At 44.4% G+C, this 22,027-nt stretch overlaps 1 protein-coding gene across 1 annotated transcript in view; it reads right to left on the bottom strand.

Annotated features, from left to right (window-relative positions):
* Nucleotides 1–22,027, bottom strand: part of LOC124712466 (T-box transcription factor TBX18-like) — a 247,694-nt gene that overhangs the window by 136,005 nt on the left and 89,662 nt on the right. Inside the window, exon 3 of the mRNA XM_047242762.1 lies at nt 2,687–2,803. Within this exon, the coding sequence (XP_047098718.1) occupies nt 2,687–2,803 (117 nt within the window). The remainder of the gene's footprint in view (nt 1–2,686; nt 2,804–22,027) is intronic.

Here is a 22,027-nt window from a genome sequence, read left to right as displayed (position 1 = left end):
CTCCATCGACGCGGTGAAGAAAGTATCTCGATTCACCAGATCGTGCAACTCTTTGCCACTGCGCCAAGGTCCAGTGCCGATGGTCACATGCCCATTTCAGTCGTAGTTGTCGGTGTCACGGTGTTAACATTGGCTATGGCGTGCGGGCCCATCGTTGAGTGTTCGGTGCACTATGTGTTCACACTTGTACTCCGCCGAGCATTGTTTCGCCTCGGTTTCTCCACGTGCTGACGACGCTCACCACAGCACTCCTCGAACACCAGAAAAGTCGTGCAGCTTCCAAAATGCTCATGCCGAGCGTCCGTACCATCACAATTTGCCCTCGGTTAAACTCCGAAAGATCGTGCGCCTTCCCCTTTCTACAACCGGACACTGATACTACATCGACCATGCGTGTGTCTGGCTGGCAGTCATTCCTCGGCAGGTAGCGCTTCTATCTCCTGGCCGGGTTTATGTCAATTGTGTTCACCATGTTCTGGCTGATCAGTGTACATCGAGAGTCTCTCTTTGTTGTGAAAATAGGAGTGCGGTGTGCAAGCAGATGCTAAACCGTAACTCCTCATAGAATTTAGTAGTACTGGTTAAAAACAGTCTTGGTTGCAATTTTAGTTATTTTACTTTTTCAACTACGCGTTTAACCTTATTTAGGCATCTTCAGGTTGATCTACACAGAAAACAGAGAACAAACGCATCTAGGACTTGGATAACCTAAAAGCACGTATAAACAGATAAAATACTGAAAGAGCAAATACCTTAATTTGGTATTTCTCAAAATAGGCGATGTTGGCCTGACGTGTTCGAAGATGCCCTTTGGCTACACTGTCTAAAGGATCGTTCTAAGAAATACCAAATTAAGGTATTTACTCTTTCAGTATTTTATCTGTTTATATGTGCTTTTAGGTTGTCCAAGTCCTAGATGCATTTGTTCTCTCTTTTCTGTGTAGATCAACCTCAAAACACAGAGAAAGAAAGCCCCAAGGTCTACATAAGATCAACGAAGGCGAGATAAGGAAAATAAGTAGAAGAAAGAGAGAAAGAGGAAGGAAGGCAGGGTAGGTGTACAACCTAGAGAGCATAGTGCATTGAGGGGACATACATCCCCAGCGTCTGCCACTTACCAGAGGTATGCCACTCACTCAGAGATCGCCTAGGAAAGACTAGCAGCACTGACAGGGTAAGAGAAGCACAGAGAGACAAGAGGAACAAGTCTGACTGATCACGCGAGAGGAGGGGTGGTGGGGTGAAGAGTAAAAGAACAGGTAGGGTGAGAGCCGGGCTGGACCACCAAGCCCAGACTGTCGCAGCCGGACCCTCTGCCCACGGGAGGCAACAGAGTGTTCCTTTAGTTGCTCAATAGGCCGATGAGGTTAAGCGGCCCTCCACTAAAGAGAATAACAGCCCCCTTCAGGAATAAAACGTAAAACTGTCAGCTACTGAGGCGTCGTGTCCGAACACCAGGGGTAGCGAGCCAGGGAGATTAAGAATGCGCAGCAGGACGGCTAGGTTGGGACAGTCCAGCAGAATGCGGACCACTAACAGGAACGACAGCGGCAGTGGGGTGGATCCTTGCGACGGAGGAGACGACCATGAGTGAGTAAAGTATGCCCAATGCGAAGGCCTGCCAGGCACATTTATTTTTTAGTTTTTTTTATTTACTCATCAAGTTCCGTAGGACCAAATTGAAGAGAAAATCTCCAAGATCATGGAACGTGTCAGTACATGAAATTACAACAAACGTAATAACAGATAAAAATAAATGTTCATGACCCTTAAAAAAGTCACTCTTGAACAGAGATCGACAAGAGGTTCGTGAAGTAACACCACTTATTGCTCCAACCGCCCGTTTCTGAGCCAAAAATATCCTTTTAGAATGAGAAGAGTTACCCCAAAACATAATACCTACGACAATAGCGAATGAAAATAAGCAAAGTAGATTAATTTTCGTGTCGAACGATCACTCACTTCTGATACCGTTCGAATAGTAAAAATTGCAGTATTAAGTCGTTGAACAAGATCCTGAACCTGGGCTTTCCACGACAGCTTACTATCTATCTGAACACCTAAAAATTTGAACTGTTCAGTTTCACTGGTCATATGCCCATTCTGTGAAATTAAATTGTCAGGTTTTGTTGAATTGTGTGGTAGAAACTGTAAAAACTGAGTTTTACTGTGATTTAGCGTTAGTTTATTTTCTACAAGCCTTGAACTGAGGTCATGTACTGCACTATTTGAAACTGAGGCAATGTTGCACACAACATCGTTTACTACCAAGCTAGTGTCATCAGCAAACGGAAAAAATTTAGATTTTCCCGTAATACTAGAAGGCATATCATTTATATAAATAAGGAACAGGAGTGGCCCCAACATTGATCCCTGGGGCACCCCCCTCTTGCCAAATTCCACATCACAGACGTCATCAACATTGTGTTGCTAAAGTAAGAGGTGAACCAACTGTGAGCTACTCCCCGTATTCCGTAATTGTCCATCTGACAATAGTTCTAGAACACCATCAAAAAATAACAAAGAAGCACAGACTTTGCCAAAGTTCTGCTGTTTAGAATTTTTCAGGTTTTTTCTTGCTGAATGGACTTGGTATTTTTCGCGCCAGTTTCATTTTTCCCACCCTGTATTTTACTGGTGTTTACGCCATTTTCTCTGTCAGTGGCTGAGTGCTGGCGCTGCTTACCTGTGGTAGACGTAGCGGTAGCGCTTGTCGTCCAGCGGCACGATGTCCAGGAAGACGATGTAGGTGGCGCTGGGGTCCAGCCCGCCGAGCCGCACCTTCACCGTGGGGAACATGCGCCTGCAACAGCCGCACCACACACTGCTCACACACCGCCCCTCACTGCGGCAACTGCACGAGCACAGCCACGTGACGGGAAAACAGTCTACTGTGGCAGTACACGAGACTTCCTATTTTTCTGTGTGAACTTTTAGTGTCCTAGGGACTTAATGTTCGTGTAATACTGTTTTCTGAATTTTTCTGGTAATGTCCTGTGACAGATAGCAAGAGCAGTTGTAACGTCACAATAGTTTTCGTTACATAGTTAAAATCAGTGTTATGTTGCTATCAGCTGATAGACATTATAAGCGTAAATTAAATTGCTTTACATAATTAATGAACAGTGAAATAATCTCAGCCCCAAATTACATGCATGTAGAAACGACTATGGATCAAAGTCTTTTATTCTCATTACAATTTGCACGTCCTGTGTCCCTATTTACATTTCCCCACCTCTCCTTAAAGTACGTGGTCAGGTGTGAATGTTTTGAGTGTGGTAGCAGACGAACCAGAGATGTAGTGAGTCTCAGAATCTTCTACCAACTTTAACAGAGACAGTGGAAGGCAAAAAGCAGGAACAGGAGGGTTCGACCAGAGGTGCGAAAGCATAAAAAAACCGTTTTCTTACCAGAGGTTGGTCATGGGCTTCCCCTACCACCTCGCGCTGCTCGGGAGAAAGAGCCGCGCAACGATTACGAGGAGTTTTTTGGAAGACAGGTAAGCGACCAGACGTTCCTTCAGAACGCTGCGTCGAAATCAGAAGGTATTTGAATGTTTAAATATGTTTAATGTTAATAATTTCTTTATCAGAGGCTTTTTCGCGATTGAATAATTAAGAACCATTTATTGATTTTTGTTCAATTTATCCGGTAAAAGAATAATCTTCTCCGTTCGAGATTTCCGTTACGACCCGCCACTTGGTGCATATTTTCAAACTGCAACCGCCGAGAAAGCTAATAAAGGGAGTTGTAGCCAGTTTTTGCGATTGCTGAACATTTATGCTAGCGTGTGTCGATGTTTAACAACTTATTGAAAATTTAGTGACGAGTGTAGTTTTTCTAAGATGAATAGTTTCGTATTCAAGCACTTTGCGCTGGAGATACCAGCCACGAGTCCTGCTCGATGCCAGCCACTGTACATTGAAAATCTGCATAGAGAAGTAGTTACGATATTTGCATTTCAGTGATAACTTAGTGCATGTGTCTGTATCAGCATAGCAGTGTAGTGACCACGTGCTCTCCAAGATTTCCTTCCCTCCACAGGACGATGCAAATCAAAGGCAACACGGCTTGTAATTCAAACATAGTTAAATAATCTTTGTCCATAGTTAAATGAAAATTCAAAGCAGAATTAGTGAAATGTGTATTCAAAAGATTGTTAAGAAGGAACTTCGTAAATTTTTGTCTAATGTTGGTTAAAGTAAAATTAACTTTGTTTTTCGAAGTAATTTCCTTTCTCGGCTTGCTCATTTAAAGCATACCTGAGAAAAGAGAATCATATTAATCACGCTGCCCCTTTACTAAAATTATTGCCACAAGACTAGATTCGTGCAGGACGTAGTTTTCTCTGACCACCCCCAAAATTACAATTGCGTTATCCGTTGCGACCTCAAATCCAATCGAAAAGATTGTACTTTGAACTTTGATGCGCCTAAACATCAATTCTAAAGCGGGCAGAATGGTCAGGGAAGGTTACGCAGCCGAGAGAGAAAAAGTGTGCATAAGATCCTTCCCCACAGCAGGCTTATATAAAAATGCATAAAAGTAATCCCTGCTGATAAAATTAAGCAAACCCCCTTCTCAGCCTGCCACAGACAGGGAGAATTAACATTTACGACCTAAATACCAGTCGTTGGAGCTTGCACGGTGGGGATTCCAAATATGGCGTGTGATACCGATGTGCGCATAATAGACGTAAGTGTCACTGAATTCCACTTTGCCAAACAAACTGCGCCAACTGAGATCCGTGGACGCATGGTGAAGTTGTATGGAAGACGGCGCAGTAGACGTGAATAATGTTAGCCGGTGGGCACTGCGTCTCAGCAGTACTATAAAAGCTGTGCACGACAATCCAAGGCCCTGTCGATGCTACTTAGCTGCCATCCCACATTACGAACACTGTCTCCATCAAAACATCCTTGACCGGCGGACTACGACCAGCTGAGTGCACAGTTGAATGGCGCCTGCAACGCATCAGACAAATTATTACGCAATCTCGGTTATAGAAGATTGCATGCGAAATGGGTACTGCGAATGCTTACATGAGATACAAAAAGCCGTAGGTTGGAAATTTTTCACCTGCTGGGACGATACGACGCTTAATGTGACAATTTTCTGAAGACCATTATCACCGGACATCATCTGTGGTGTAAAGATGAGCTGGAATCTTAAAAGATAGTCCATGGAGTGGTGACTTGCGAATTCTTCAACAAAGAGACACAGCTATCTGCTAGCAAAGAGAAGTGCACAGTCCTGTTGAACAGCCAGTGTGTGGTTCTTTTGGATTTCTTGGCACCCAAACCAACCGTCAAATGAGGACGCGACAAGACGACACAGATTAACCCGAAAGCCCGAATTTACAGAGTCAAACCAGAGAAGAAGACAAAATTATGTTTACAACACGATAACGCCAGGCCCCACCGCAGTTTTGCGACCACAGAACTCACTGCAAAATTTTGCTGGACTGTCTTTCAGCATCCATCGTAAGTCCTGATTCACCACCTTCAGGTTTGTCTCATAGGTGCCTGTGAAAGACGGAACAGGTGGCCAACGTTTTCCAGAGTCAGACACCGTCCACAAATGTGTAACACAGTGGTCAGCTTCAGCCCGTTCGGGTTTTTACTAGTGCGGCCTGCAGGCTCGCGTCCAGAAAATATTAGAAACGCCTAAAAGGCAGCAGGCTCGTAACACGACAGGCGCCTGGCGTGGTTCCAGGTAGAGAAACCACTATCATATTGTTATTGGTTCAAATGTCTCTAAGCACTATGGGACTTAACATCTGAGGTCATCAGCCCTCTATAACTTAGAACTACTTAAACCTAGCCAACCTAAGGACATCATACACATCCATGCCCGAGGCAGGATTCGAACCTGCGACGTAGCAGCCGTGTGCATCCGGACTGAAGCGCCTAGAGCCGCTCGGTCACAGCGGCCGGCTACGATACTGTTAATACGTGTAGCCGCCTTTTTCCTCAGTTGCTAATAATAACTTCAGTTATGTTTTATCATAATGGTAAGAAAACCTCCAGCCTTTTGCAACTACGGCGTTGTGACTTCTACTTTACAATTTCAGCAAACACGCGAATTTCACGCGAAATCACGAGCCAAGCTACGAAAAGTTTCTAACATGGTTCGGAGATCTGGCGAAACCACCTGGGTGACGCGTGGGCACACAATGAGCAAATCAACAAATTTAAGGGATTTGGTCGAAAGACACACCGTCACGATCCAGCGGCTATCCACGAGTGCCAGAGATGCGTACCATACATACAAGAGGGATAATGATCAAATCCTGAGTAAATTCGAAATTTAGCACGGTCTTAAATGCGAGATGCTATAGTAGTTTCCACAAAGAAACTTTGTCTCTGAACCTGGCAGGAAATCCAAAGAGATTCTGGTCGCTAGCACAAGACACAATGCCTTCTCTCCGTGATAGCACGCGTCACCCAGGTGGTTCTGCCAAATGCCCGAACCGTGTTATAAACCTTTCGTAGCTTGGCTTCTCACTTCCCATAAAATTCGCGTGTTTTCTCCAATTGTAAAGTAGAAGTAACAATGCCGTAGTTGCAAAAGGCTGAAGTTTTTCTTACCATGACAGTGTAACTAAGATGGATGTACTAAACACGGTTTTCCGAAATTCCTTCATCAGAGAAGACGAAGTAAGTATACCAGAATTAGAATCAAGAACAGCTGCCAACACAGGTAACATAGAAGCAGATATCCTCGGAGTAGTGAAGCAACTTAAATCACTTAATAAAGGCAAGTCTTCCGGTCCAGATAGTATACCAATTATGTTCTTTTCATTGGAGTCGGCCTCCTTAAATGTGTCAGGAACATTGCTGACGACTGGAATCCCTTCGTAACTAATGCTTCGTCAATCAAAAATTGTAGTGTTTCAATGTTCAACTAGGATGCTATTGCACGGATATTCGTTGTGTTACATGTGATCAGCCATAAGCTATTCAGTACACCCAAATGGAACATGTCCAAAATATTGTAAATTATTTTAAACATTACACTATGAACTGAAATTTAGCAACACGCCTCTTTCTTAGACAGTAGATTTATTCACAATATACATAAATGACCTTGTGGATGACATCGGAAGTTCACTGAGGCTTTTTGCAGATGATGCAGAGGTTGTAACAATGGAAAATTGTACTGGAATGCAGGAGGATCTGCAGCGAATAGACGCATGGTGCAGGGAATGGCAGTTGAATCTCAATGTGTAATGTGCAGCGAATACATAGAAAGATAGATTCCTTATCATTTAGCTACAAAATAGCAGGTCAGCAACTGGAAGCAGTTAATTCCATAAATAATCTGGGAGTACGCATTAGGAGTGATTTAAAATGGAATGATCATATAAAGTTGATCGTCGGTAAAGCAGATGCCAGACTGAGATTCATTGGAAGAATCCTAAGAAAATGCAATTCGAAAACAAAGGAAGTAGGTTACAGTACGCTTGTTCGCCCACTGCTTGAATACTGCTCAGCAGTGTGGGATCCGTACCAGGTAGGGTTGATAGAAGAGATAGAGAAGATCCAACGGAGAGCAGCGCGCTTCGTTACAGGATCATTTAGTAGTCGCGGAAGCGTTACGGAGATGATAGATAAACTCCAGTGGAAGACTCTGCAGGAGAGACGCTCAGTAGCTCGGTACGGGCTTTTGTTAAAGTTTCGAGAACATACCTTCACCGAAGAGTCAAGCAGCATATTGCTCCCTCCTACGTATATCTTGCGAAGAGACCATGAGGATAAAATCAGAGAGATTAGAGCCCACACAGAGGCATACCGACAATCCTTCTTTCCACGAACAATACGAGACTGGAATAGAAGGGAGAACCTATAGAGGTACTCAAGGTACCCTCCGCCACACACCGTCAGGTGGCTTGCGGAGTATGGATGTAGATGTAGATGTAGATGTAGATTCAGTTGCTGATAATGTCGAACGCCTGATGTGCGTGGCAAACGAGTGATACCATTGCATGGATATGTAATGTGCTACAGATAAAACGTAAGAGGTACTAACTGGACAGAATCTTGTCGCAATCATTCATTCATTCATACAGAAATTTCTAAGATGTAAACGACTGAAAGTAAAACTTAAACATAGGAGTAAAGAAAAGCAACTGGTGGAAACGTAATCTCTGCACTGCATCAACAAGAGACTATCACTGTTCCGCTTAACGCCGGCCGAAGTGGCCGTGCGGTTAAAGGCACTGCAGTCTGGAACCGCAGGACCGCTACGGTCGCAGGTTCGAATCCTGCCTCGGGCATGGATGTTTGTGATGTCCTTAGGTTAGTTAGGTTTAACTAGTTCTAAGTTCTAGGGGACTAATGACCTCAGCAGTTAAGTCCCATAGTGCTCAGAGCCATTTTTTTGTTCCGCTTAACGATATTTATGTTTATGAAGGCTAAAGTAGTAATTTAGGAGAAAAGCCACTTCCTCAGTCGTATTATTTACCAACAATTGGTAAATTAATATTAACGAGATTACAATGGTATTTTGGAAAAAAGTATTAGGTTGGTGGATACGTTCGTGGGGTTTTTGTTTTATTTGTATTCCGGTTGCTGTGGGTTTATCTATTGATTGTCTTTTTCATTTATAATTTACTCTTGCTATTTGGGTTTACATATCGTTATTTTGTCATCTCTGGAAAGTGAGTGGAGCTGTGTACGCTACAAAATGGACTGCCAAGTGCAGAATCGCAACATTTTCAACACATTCTTCTGTTTGAGTTCAGTAGAAGTATGACAGCAATGGAAGCAGCCAGAAACATTTGCGCCGTGTATGGGATTAACGCTATTGGACAGAGCACGGAAAGAAAATGGTTTTCTCGTAGCAAGGAGGATCGTTTTGATATTAGTGACTCTCGACATTCAAGAAGACCTTCGGGGTTAGATGAAGAATGTATCAATCCACAATAACCCACATCACTGCACTCGAGAACTGGCAAATGTCACGAACTGTGATGGTTCCACCATCGTGTGACATTTTCATGCAGTGGAGAAGGTTCAAAGATCGACGGTGTGGGTACCGAATGGTCTAAGGCAAAATCATGAAAATCTGGGTAGCCATGCGTCCATCTCTGCTTGCTCGTCATCAATCGGCTCGTGAAGAACACCGACCATTCCTGCTCTGTATCGTTACTTGTGACGAGAAATGGTGTCTTTAGCTAACATAAGGAAAAGAAAGAAATAGTTGAGCTCAAACATAGCGGCCACTCCCCAAAGAAAGATCTGCGTGCATCCACAGAATGTAATGTTCCCCATCTGGTTGAACAATGACAGTGTGGTGCACTACGAATTACTTCCCCGAGGTGTACCCACCGCTGCTGACATTTCTTGTCAACAACTGAAGCGTGTTGCCGACACAATACACGAATGACTTGCAGGAAGGCTGCGTGTACTGATGCTACTCCACAATAAACTTATGGAAAGACACTACGAACTTTTTCACCAACCTGACAGTTGCGTACACTTCTCCTTGCTGTGTAGCTCCCGGAAATTTTTAATTGTTGGATTTCAATCTATTCCTCTCTTACAGCTAGGTCTATATCAACATAAATTTACAGATATGTCGAAGGATTAGACACAGATCCTACATTTTCGAGTGGCTAATAATTCATATTGTTACTATATAAGAGCAAGAGCAATTCTTCTGTACTGAGGAAGTGGTAACGAAAAGTAGATTATTGAAAGTTGGCAAGCTGCGTTCGGAAGAGTTCCATAAAAGAGTTTTTTTCATAAAAGCACTAATGGACGAATGTTTGTACAAAGTGGTAAATAGGGTGAAAAGAAACGATGAACGTGTGCTGCAATAGCCACAATGCTGTCTTTATAACTATTCAAGTTCTTATATTTCGCGGTTGGGATGATACTTTGGAAATCCGTTAAAGAGTGCGAGATGGGACGAGACATCCAGAATGAGATTTTCACTCTGCAGCGGAGTGTGCACTGATATGAAACTTCCTGGCAGATTAAAACTGTGTGCCGGACCGAGACTCGAACTCGGGACCTTTGCCTTTCGTGGACATGTGCTCTACCATCTGAGCTACCCGTGCGCGACTCACGACCCGTCCTCACAGCTTCTATTCTGCGAGTACCTCGTCTCCTATCTTCCAAACTTCGCAGAACCTCTTCTGCGAACGTTGCAGAACTAGCACTCCTGGAAGAAAGGATATTGCGGAGACATGGCTTATCCACAGCCTGGGGCATGTTTCCAGAGTGAGATTTTCACTCTCCCGAGTTCGAGTCTCGGTCCGGCACACAGTTTTAATCTGCCAGGAAGTTTCGTATCAGCGCACACTCCGCTGCAGAGTGAAAATATGATTCTGGAAACATCCCCCAGGCTGTGGCTAAGCCATGTCTCCGCAATATTCTTTCTTTCTTCTTTCAGGAGTGCTAGCTCTGCAAGGTTCGCAGAAGAGCTTCTGCGAAGTTTGGAAGGTAGGAGACGAGGTACTGGTGGGATTAGACATCGCTGATCAAATCTGGACTCTAGTAAGACTTCGTAGAGTAATCGCACGAACGAGTGGTTTTCCCCAGAAGCAGGATGGAAAGTTCGTACTGGATCCGTTGTCCTGTGCAGACAATACGTGTCCCGGACACTGACTACGGCTGCCAAGGACTCGTACTAGGGGAGCGATCAACTCAATGAACAGTTTACGTCAGCACTGGCTATTAACGTCTACAGCCAAATTCGGTGTGCTCACTGATGCTGTATACTAATAAGTTGGCCTCTGTGAACAAAGTATGGTTTCTCGTTCCCTTAAATGGAAACCGCGGTTAGTTGGCTCCATCAGTACTTTCGTATGAGCTACAGAAAATGTAAAGAACAAAATCATTACTCGTAAATTGAGTGTAGTTTGGAAGAAAAGAAACATTTCTGAGGCCCCAGACGAAGAAAACGGTCAGTTAATTCATTTTCATGTTCATTTGAATAAAATTCATTCCCAGGCTTCCCACCAATACTTTTGCCTGCGAGTTATACGCGTAGTTGATTTTTACTAGTCTAGTTTACGTTATTCAGTTTAATTTTTCCACGTGAATGTGCAAAACGGTGGTTGTTTACGGATTCGGGGTTTGTACGACAACTGGAATACGTGGAAACAGAACAGGTAAGCGGAATGCAAGCGTCGGAGGTTGGCAGAAGCGCCCGACTGGCATTACGAGCACGAGTGGTCGGCCACTCGTTGGTCGGAATAAAGGGCCCTAATGGAAGCGGCCAAAACTGATCTCGTTAATTAGAGCCGCTCATGGAACGGGCGAAATTGAATCGGGAACGCAGCAGTCGTATTCAATATCGCAGAGCGAAAAGAAGCGCGCAGCACGTCCCCGCGAACAGACCGGGCATCAGAGACTGCAGCGCCGCGTTAATTAACGTTCTGCGGAGGTAGGGTGGGGGAGGGAGGGGGGGGGAGGAAGGCCGATGGTATCTGGCCAGCTATCTCAGTCACGCAAGTCGTCATAAGCGCTCCCGGCTCCGCTGGAGAACACAGCTCATCCGCATCCGCCCCTGTTCAAGTGCATAGTCTCACCTTGTAGCGAGTCAGTTAAATTTTTTTCACATACTTGATACGCTCTGAACAACACCCCTTTCGTTGCCGCGGATGCCACTGTGGCCTTTGATCCGGAGTAATGTTACTTCTTTTTGCTGATTTTGCATCCTAATGACCTGCTAACGATTGGGTTGTTGTGTCACTGTGTAAAATGCTTTTCCAAGCCAAGATCTTGGTTGCTTCTCGGGAGTCGGTTAAGGGGGGGGGGGGGGGGTAGGACGTCAAACGGGCCGACTTGGAGCAGGAGAGGCACCAAAGGACATTTTAATTTCCACTGTCTATACATGTGGAATTTCATAAGAAAGTGAAAGTGTATTTGTGCACAGTAATTCAGTTAAAGTAATACATCTTCTGTTGTGACAGACTTAATGATAAATTTGGTACACAGGTAAGTCGTGTGTATACATAGTAATTTTATAAAATTTGCGCTTCTTTTGTTGTAACTGCATTGAAATTTGTACATAGATGACAAACAAAACTGACAGTTGGTACTGATGTGTTTAAACTATGGTTGGTTGTATGGTCATGAAACCAAAAGCCAAAAGCCAAAATCAAATAAACAAATAAATAAATAAACAAACAACAACAAATGTTCGAACGTGTGTCAATTCCTAAGGGACCAAACTGCTGAGGTCATCGGTCCCTAGACTTGCACACTGCTTAGCACTGTATAGCATGGGTATGTGTGCTAAGGACAAAACACACATACCCATGCCCGAGGGGGGGTTCGAACTTCCGGCGGGAGGGGCATATAACAACACCACTTTGGAAGTAAACATTTGTCGCTGCTAAAAAGGTCCCACACTGAGAAATAAATAAATTAGGAAAAGGTCTCTGATGATCTAAGAAATGTTTCGAGAATATCTACACTACTGGCCATTAAAATTGCTACACTAAGAAGAAATGCAGATGACAAACGGGTATCTACATCTACATTGATACTCCGCAAGCCACCCAACGGTGTGTGGCGGAGGGCACTTTACGTGCCACTGTCATTACCTCCCTTTCCTGTTCCAGTCGCGTATGGTTCGCGGGAAGAACGACTGTCTGAAAGCCTCCGTGCGCGCTCTAATCTCTCTAATTTTACATTCGTGATCTCCTCGGGAGGTATAAGTAGGGGGAAGCAATATATTCGATACCTCATCCAGAAACGCACCCTCTCGAAACCTGGCGAGCAAGCTACACCGCGATACAGAGCGCCTCTCTTGCAGAGTCTGCCACTTGAGTTTATTAAACATCTCCGTAACGCTATCACGGTTACCAAATAACCCTGTGACGAAAAGCGCCGCTCTTCTTTGGATCTTCTCTATCTATTCAGTGGACAAATACATTATACTAGAACTCACATGTGATTACATTTTCACGCAATTTGGGTGCATAGATCCTGACAAATCAGTACCCAGAACAACCAACTCTGGCCGTAATAACGGCCTTGATACGCCTGGGCATTGAGTCAAGCAGAGCTTGTATGGCGTGTACACGTACAGCTGCCCATGCAGCTTCAACACAATACTACAGTTCATCAAGAGTTGTGACTGGCGTATTGTGACGAGCCAGTTGCTCGGCCACCATTGACCAGACGTTTTAAATTGGTGAGAGATCTGGAGAATGTACAGGCCATGGCAGCAGTCGAACATTTTCTGTATCCAGAAAGGCCCGTACAGGACCTGCAACATGTGGTCGTGCATTATCCTGCTGAAATGTAGGGTTTCGCAGGGGTCGGATGAAGGTTACAGCCACAGGTCGTAACACATCTGAAATGTAACGTTCACTGTTCAAAGTGCCGTCAATGCGAACAAGAGGGGACCGAGACGTGTAACCAATGGCACCCCATACAATCACGCCGGATGATACGCCAGTATGGCGATGACGAATACACGCTTGCAATGTGCGTTCACCGCGTTGTCGCCAAACACGGATGCGACCATCACGATGCTGTAAACAGAACCTAGATTCATCCATTCGTGCACCCAGGTTCGTCGTTGAGTACACCATCGCCGGCGCTAGTGTCTGTGATGCAGCGTCTATGGTAACTGCATCTATGGTCTCCGACCTGATAGTCCATGTTGCTGCAAACGTCATCGAACTGTTCGTGCAGATGGTTGATGTCTTGCAAACGTCCCCATCTGTTGACTCAGGGATCGAGACGTGGCTGCACGATCCGTTAGAGCCATGCGGATAAGATGCCTATATCTCGACTGCTAGTGATACGAGGACGTTGGGATCCAGCACGGCGTTCCTTATTACCCTCCCCAACCCAGCGATTCAATATTCTGCTAACAGTCATTGGATCTCGACCAACGCGAGCAGCAATGTCGCGCTACGCTAAACCGCAATTGCGATGGGCTGCAATCCGACCTTTATCAAAGTCGGAAACGTGATGGTACGCGTTTCTCCTCCTTACACGAGGCATCACAACAACGTTTCCGGGCAACGACGGTCAACTGCTGTTTGTGTATGAGAAATCGGTTGGAAACTTTCCTCGTGTCAGCACGTTGCAGGTGTCGCCACCGGCGCCAACCTTGTGTGAATGCTCTGAAAAGCTAATGATTTGCATATCACAGCATCTTCTTCCTGTCCGTTAAATTTCGCGTCTGTAGCACTTCATCTTCGTGGTGTAGCAAATGTAATGGCCAGTAGTGTACAAAACATGGTGGCAGCTTTATATGATTAATGAGTTCGTACGAAAAAGACTCTAATTTTTTTACGATGTCCCTTGCGATGGTAGCATCAACTTCGCCCGTCTTTCTCTGAAAAGGAAAAAATACATTGGCGAGTCCAACAAGGGAACGATCTGACAAGTGGGTCACCGATTTTGGTAAAGTCTGGAAGGACGTCCTGTATTGAAAATAGAGATATACGTGTTTCGGCTTTTTGATTGAAACCGCTTAGTTTTTGAAAACATCGAAGTTAAATTTGATGAAGAAAAACCGTATTTTCAACGATACTCGTCGAGAGATCCTCCAGAAACAAACATTTTAACTGATATAACGTTAACAATGTTCATGTTATTAAGGTTCTTGCATCTTCATGTTGTAGCTCGGGTACACGTCATTTCAGTGTTGCGAGAGTCTGAAGTCAAGGAATTAGGGTACCAAACCACAGGGCCGTATTCGATTCATCGTTGTGACTTTTTCTCAGTCTATGTTTGTTTTAGTGTTAACTGATAATGCAATACTTTGCCCTTTTTTACAGTAAAACATCGGGACGTGTGATTAATAACTAAATAAGTATATGTTATAATTTTCTGACAGTTATTTTCACCGTGATACACAGTGCAAAAATACACCTAAAGTAAACGTAACTGTTCGTCTATTCGTAAGCATTGTCACAATAATGTGGCGAAACGTATCATAGAAACAGGCAAAAGAAATATTTTTAGCACCATGTGGAACACACGAGCGAAATCTCACCACATTATTTTGTTTTCCGCTACATTGTTCGTGAATAACATACCTGATTCACGCTGCTAAAAAATAGATCTATGACATATAAATTTGAAAAAAAAAACGAAAGGTATCCTCGTTAGCAGAATATAATCAAATACACAAAAAAATATGGAACGAAAAAATAAAAATGTAAGACCAAGAACCGAACACCCAGCTGTTTGGTGGCCTAATTCCTTGACGCTCGACCGCCGACTTTGCTCTGCTGAGCACATTCATTGACGCGTAGCCAAGCTACAACATGAAAACAGAGCAACGCTGATAACTCTAACATCACTGAATTTGGAACCCATGTTATAAAAATGTTTGTTTTTTAACGACATTATCATGCATAGCATTGAAAACACGACTGTCCGTCGTCAAATTTTACCTCGAGTTCTTCAAAAACTAGAGGGCATCTATTAAAAGGCCGAAACACGTGTATTTTATTTTCAATATAGAACTTCCTTGCTAAACTTGATCAAAATCGGTGACCCGTATGTCAGACGCTCCCCTTGTGAGTGTAGAGAGCGTGAGGCAAGAGAGCACGTTGTCGTTGTTGTTGTTGTTCTTGTAGTTGTTGTTGATGATGTGGTCTTCAGCCCGCAGACTGGTTTCCTGCACCTACCCACTGTACTCGTCATCTCTGCATAGCTACTGCAGCCTACAGCCATGTGAAGCGGCTCACTGCAGCCGTGCCTCGGTCTACCTTTATAACTTTTGCCCGACATACTTTCTTCCATTACATAACTAAGAACTGGTCCCTTAGGCGGTCTTCTATCAACCAATCTCCTTTCAGTCAACTTGAGCATACGTTTTTCCCCTATTTGAATCACTACATTTTCAATGATTGTTCGGCGCACCCATACAGTCTTTAGCATTCTTCCGTAGCACGACATTTCAAAAGCTTCTACTGTCTACTTCTGAACTCTTTATTTTGCACGTTTCACTTCCGTAAAAGGCTATGTTCATGACAAATACCTTTAAAAAGCGACTTCCTAACACTTAAATTAGTGTTAACATAATTTTCTTTTTCGGTACTGCTTTTCTTGCTGTTGCCAGGTTTTCATTTCACGTTCCTTCTACTTCGGGAATCGTCACTTATTTTGCTGCCCAAATAGCAAACCGGATCTACTGTTTTAGTGTATCATTTTCTAATATAATGCTTTCAGCATGACGTGATTTAATTCAACCATATTCCATTACCTTTGTTATAATTTGGTTGACGTTCATCTTATAACCGTTTTTCAAGACACTATCCGTTCTGGTCAACTGCTCCGACAAAATTGCAGCGTCATCCGCAGACATCAAACTTTTATTTCTCCTCCTTTAACTCCAGATCCTTTCGAATTTGCTACCTGTTACTGCTTGTTCAATGTACAGATTGAATAACATGAGCGATAGGATAGAAATCTGTCTCACTCCCTTCTCAACTGGTGCTTCCCGTTCATCTCCTTGTAACTACAGTCTGGTTTCTGTACAAGTTGTAAATAATTTTTCGCTCTCTGTATTTATCCCTGCTACATTCAGCATTTGAGAGAGTGCATTCCAGTAAATTCGCCAAAACTTTCTCGAAATCTAGAAATGCCATAAACGTAGATTTTCGTTTCTTCAGTCCGTCTTATAGGGTAAGTAGTGGGGTGAGTATTGCCTCGCTTGAGATCGTAGCAAAGGTAATCAAAGTAATAAGGGCAAGGGAAGCCCACTCACGACTACCGCGGCTATGCTGTGGCCAGCAGCTTCCTTCCTTTGCAAAAAATCATTTCAACTAATAGCGTGAAGCGTCTCTTTTTTCTGTTATTGCAATGCTGACTATTTTAGAGAAATCTGCTGTTAACTTTCTACACCGGTGTCCAGTTTTTGTCCGAGCTGATCTGAAACAAACTCGCCGCCAGAGTTACTCCAAAGATATTGAATGGAGTGTAGCAGGCCTGGTCTTCGATCGGCCAGTCTAGTAAATGCATGAGATCTTTGTAGAAACACGATGTAATGCTCTTTGTTTCGCAGCCAGGCGGATTGTAGACTGACGCACAACATGCTACTGTGTAAAATGTGTCCATGAATACCTGGGTGGATTTCGCCATTGACTTAAACTGATCGTCTCAGAAGGCGAACTGCTGCACCCAAGGTACAGTCAGGCAGATAACTTACGCCAAGTCCACGTACACTGGTATGAGTCCCACATCATATCTCGCGACCAATTTCGCGACAAAATCTTCTTCTACTAGTCCACAGACGTTGTTTGAACCACTTCGAGCCATGTCGTCCATTTGTTTTTGCTATTAGAACGCGTGGGTAGCAAGACGAGGCACATCTGCCACATTTACAACTCACCTGAGATTGTGAGTATGTTATGCCCACAGGTTGTTGTTGTGTATACAATAATAATAATAAGTAGTAGTAGTAGTAGAGTAATAATAATAACAATATGTTCATTTGGTGTACACGCAGTGCTGGCCATTAATATTGCATCAGCAAGAATTATAGCAAATAAGAAAATAACTTATTGTACGTATTGAGTGCTATGTGATTAAACTGTAGGAGATTTGGGGGTATAAAAGGTACATTTCCTACAAAGAGTAAGAATGGATCTAACTTCACTGAACATCTTAGACGGGCAGAGAGAAGTGCTGTGTGAAAAGTGTAATAATAAAAGCAGAAACTGGCCAGCTAGCAAGAGTGAATTGATACAACTCTTACTAAAAACCTTTTACAAAATTTGTAATTCAATCGAAGTTCTAACTTTTACAAAATCTGTAATTCAATCTAATTTATAATAATAATAATAATAGTAAGACTGATAACTTCAATGGCCACCGAATGGAAGGCAGTCTATCTGTCTTGTGGTGGCTCGTTGACGCCGGGTGCAAGTCTTTTGAGCTGACGCCATTTAGGCGACTTGCGTGTCAGTGATCACGAAATGATGAGAACAACACAACACAACACCCCGTCCCCGAGCGAAGAAAATTCCTGACCCCGTAACTACTGACAAGTACAGAAACGTCATTCCACCCCGCTTCATCTGAGTTCATCAAGTCTCGGTAAGACATGACCAGGTGTTGTGAATGGATGAAAGATCTGCAGAGTTTGCTGGTTAGATGAAGTTCGTTATCCTCGGTATCGAGATCAACGTGTGGTCTCGCATTATCTGTTGGAAAAGTTATGTTATGGGGGCCTCTAACCAGAACACGCCCATTGGCCTCGACAAGTCAGAAATATGATGCCTCCTAACAAAAGTACCAGCCGTGCGGACCTGCGCCGATCGTGTTGTGCACCCAGCGGAAGCTGATACCACCACGTTTTGAGCTGGGCCCGTATGACGATGAATGCAGTGTGTGAACGTGTGTTCTCCATCAAGACTCGCCTAAAAAGACGGCGCGGCGCCACTCCTGCGTCACTGCGAGCACCACTGCTCCTACGCCTCTTCTTCCTGCCGCATCAATGCAAGCTTCACTGACAATCACCATGCACACAGTACGTGCCGCTCCAGGCGCCATCGCACTGTCCGGGTGGATCATTACCTTGCTGTCAACAAGTGCAAATAAGTAGATGCAGTGTGAGCTGTAACTATCATGTGGCAGCGAACCTTGGTAGATAAGCTAATGCGCTAATGTGTAACCGATCTACACTGCGAAAAAACATTAGTTCCAACTGTGGTCACCTGGTGCCAATCTCTCGATGTGCACTGTCTGTATGGCGGTATGAAGTTCACGCTGTCATTTCACGAGTCATGACGTGAGCGAACATTATGGCTATCAAGGAAACAGAACGTGCGCTGTTATTGAAACTGTTTTATGCGAGCGGCGGCAACTAAAGTGCTGCATTGAGAGAGTACGAAAGGTCTGAGGAGAGGACCGATGACATTAAACGGTTTAAAGATGATAATGGAATTCGAAAACACGGGTGCGCATGGTGTGGTACCACGAAGAGGCAGGCGTGCTATGTAGTGAAACTTATTGACGAGGTTGTTGACTGACGGTATAGCACATGCAGCACCATATGGTGCTAGTGCTCGAGCTGTGTAACGACAATTATCCACCCCCCCCCCCCCCTCTCTCCCCGCCACTGGTCAACAGTACGGAAACCAGAATGAGATTTCCACTCTGCAGCGGTGTGTGCGCTGATATGAAACTTCCTGGCAGATTAAAACTGTGTGCCCGACCGAGACTCGAACTCGGGACCTTCGCCTTTCGCGGGCAAGTGCTCTACCATCTGAGCTACCGAAGCACGACTCACGCCCAGTCCTCACAGCTTTACTTCTGCCAGTATCTCGTCTCCTACGTTCCAAACTTTACAGAAGCTCTCCTGCGAACCTTGCAGAACTAGCACTCCTGGAAGAAAGGATGCTGCGGAGACATGGCTTAGCCACAGCCTGGGGGATGTTTCCAGAATGAGATTTTCACTCTGCAGCGGAGTGTGCGCTTCTGTAAAGTTTGGAACCGAGGAGTTGAGATAGTGGTAGAAATAAAGCTGTGAGGACTGGGCTTGAGTCGTGCTTCGGTAGCTCAGATGGTAGAGCACTTGCCCGCGAAAGGCAAAGGTCCCGAGTTCGAGTCTCGGTCGGGCACACAGTTTTAATCTGCCAGGAAGTTTCAACAGTACGGAAAGTTTTGCAGTTCATTTTGCACTGGTACCCGTACAAGATCCAGAGGGTGCGCCAACTGAAACCTCATGATCCGTACCAACTTCTGAATTTCCTCTTCGGTTTCTGGCACGGATTGAAGCTGATGACATGTGGTCGGGCAATATTCTGAGTGACAAGGCGCATTTCGCACTACTGGGTGCAGTGGATACACAGAACTGCCAAATACGGGGTTCTGTTAAACGTCGTCTTACGCGCGAAGAGCCATTGCACCCGCCGTATGTGACTGTGTGGCGTGGACTGACAAGCTTCTTCCGTTCGTCTTTGACGAGAATGTGCCCAGATGTCTTTGAAGAGAATGTACCCAGACGGCCTCATACGTCTACCGTGAAATCTGCATGTTAACGAGACCTCCTTGTAGAGCATGTGAGTGCTGCTTTGGAAGAATGCGACTGTGTGGAAACCGCTGTTTTCAAGCAAGATGAGGCAACACCTCATGTCGCTCGCCTAGTGAATGGTCTGTTTATTACAAACTTCCACAAACGTGTTATCCAGAGGTTTTCCAGATGCATGGCCTGCAAGACCACGTGCTCTCAACCCATGTGACTTTTCGCTCTGGGGATATCTAAACGAACTCGTTTGTCAGGGACACGTTTGGTCTCTACCTGATCTGAAGGCCACTGTACCGGAAATGCTGCGAGCAACTGTTGATGTCGTTTTACAGATGCAGAAGCTCATCGACGTCTCCAGTGCTCATACCGAAGAAATACGTAAGTTAATAATAAAATCAACATTATGCCCATGTCACTTGTTTGACCTCTGCCGACGTCCAGTTCCTAATCCAATACATATGCAAATATTCCTTTTCATCTTCCTTGCATTCACAGCACCAAATTTGACCCTGGTCGTCAAAATTGTAACTAATTTTTTCCCAGCGTAATTCTGTTGCTCATTAACGCACTATAATATCTGCCAATGTTCTATCCCATATGATAATTACACCCCACACTGGACCTCTGTCAGTAGCTGTACTTTAATGATAACCGACTGGTAGCTCTAACCGAGAGGACAATACCAGTACGTTTGTCCTCTGGGGCGACAGTCGCCTCGAATGGTCCTTCTGAACGTCATGCGATCAGGACCAACGAGATTACCGATACCGTGGGCAGAGATGATGATGATGTTTGGTTTATGGGGCGCTCTCAACTGCGCGGTTATCAGCGCCCGTACAAATTCTCAACCTGTGCTCAGACCAATCTCGCCACTTTCGTGAATGATGATGAAATGATGAGGACAACACAAACACCCAGTCATCTCGAGGCAGGTGAAAATCCCCGACCCGCTGGAAATCGAACCCGGGACCCCGTGCTCGGGAAGCGAGAACGCGACCGCGAGACCACGAGAAGCGGACGTGTAGGCAGAGAGGTTCCCCACAGAACGTCGTGGTATACTGCACACTTCTGACTTGGGGCAGACGACAGGGGCACACACACGAGGATCTGTACATTGCGACTAGAGACGAAACAGCTCGGAAAGGAATCGACGGTACGGCAGACTCGATCTCAAAGGTCCTGCACCTTCAGTACGTAAAAGAACAAAATATACCTGACATGAGACCAATGACACAATAAATAATCAAAATGCTGAACACCTCAGAGTAAGATGGTGAAACTGACTCATCCAAGAATATAGACGATGCAATTTTGTCATATGATGACATGATAGAGACCGTGGCTGTTGTTTGAAGACAAACGTTGATGGTGTTGGGACAGCAACCAGCCACAAATTTACTTTCAGTTCCTTTATTCAAAGGGTACCGTTACCGGTTTTTGTATGTATCAAAACATGTGGTGCGTGATAGAAATATTCTCAGTGACAAATCTAGTGTTCAGTGAGAAAAATTTACGTGTGCAACAATAAGAATGCAGTGGGAATATATTCACATCTGTTGGACGAATGTTATGAAAATAAACACTTCAAACCGACATTTCACGACAATTAATCTGTAAGCAACACACCACATGTCATAAAGAAAGGGTGTAAACCGTCTGAGGATGAATCACAACGATTCCAAACCGGTTACGGTACCCTTTGAATAAAGGAACTGAAAGTAAATTTGTGGCTGGTTGCTGTCCCAACACCATCAAGATAGACGATGATGACAACACGTTACTTCACCAAATCACCTACTACATAATCCATGACAGGTTATTGTACCCAGGGTCATGAAAAATCCTGTACAGTGGCATAGCCCAATAGCCCAATTACGACAAGAACCAGCGGTGGGCGCATGGCTCGCTTTTATTCAGATCACGTATTTATAACCACCACCACCACCACCATCACATGGCGATGATTGTTATTATTGTCATTGCTTTGTGTTAGGAAATTGGTGTTGAGTGGAAGGATACTGGGCCACAAATTTATTAAGATATTTGTAAAAACACAAATCAATTT

Source organism: Schistocerca piceifrons, chromosome 8, assembly GCF_021461385.2.
Source record: "Schistocerca piceifrons isolate TAMUIC-IGC-003096 chromosome 8, iqSchPice1.1, whole genome shotgun sequence".
Classification (NCBI taxonomy): Eukaryota; Metazoa; Arthropoda; class Insecta; order Orthoptera; family Acrididae; genus Schistocerca; species Schistocerca piceifrons.
This window is presented reverse-complemented; position numbering and strand designations above follow the sequence as displayed.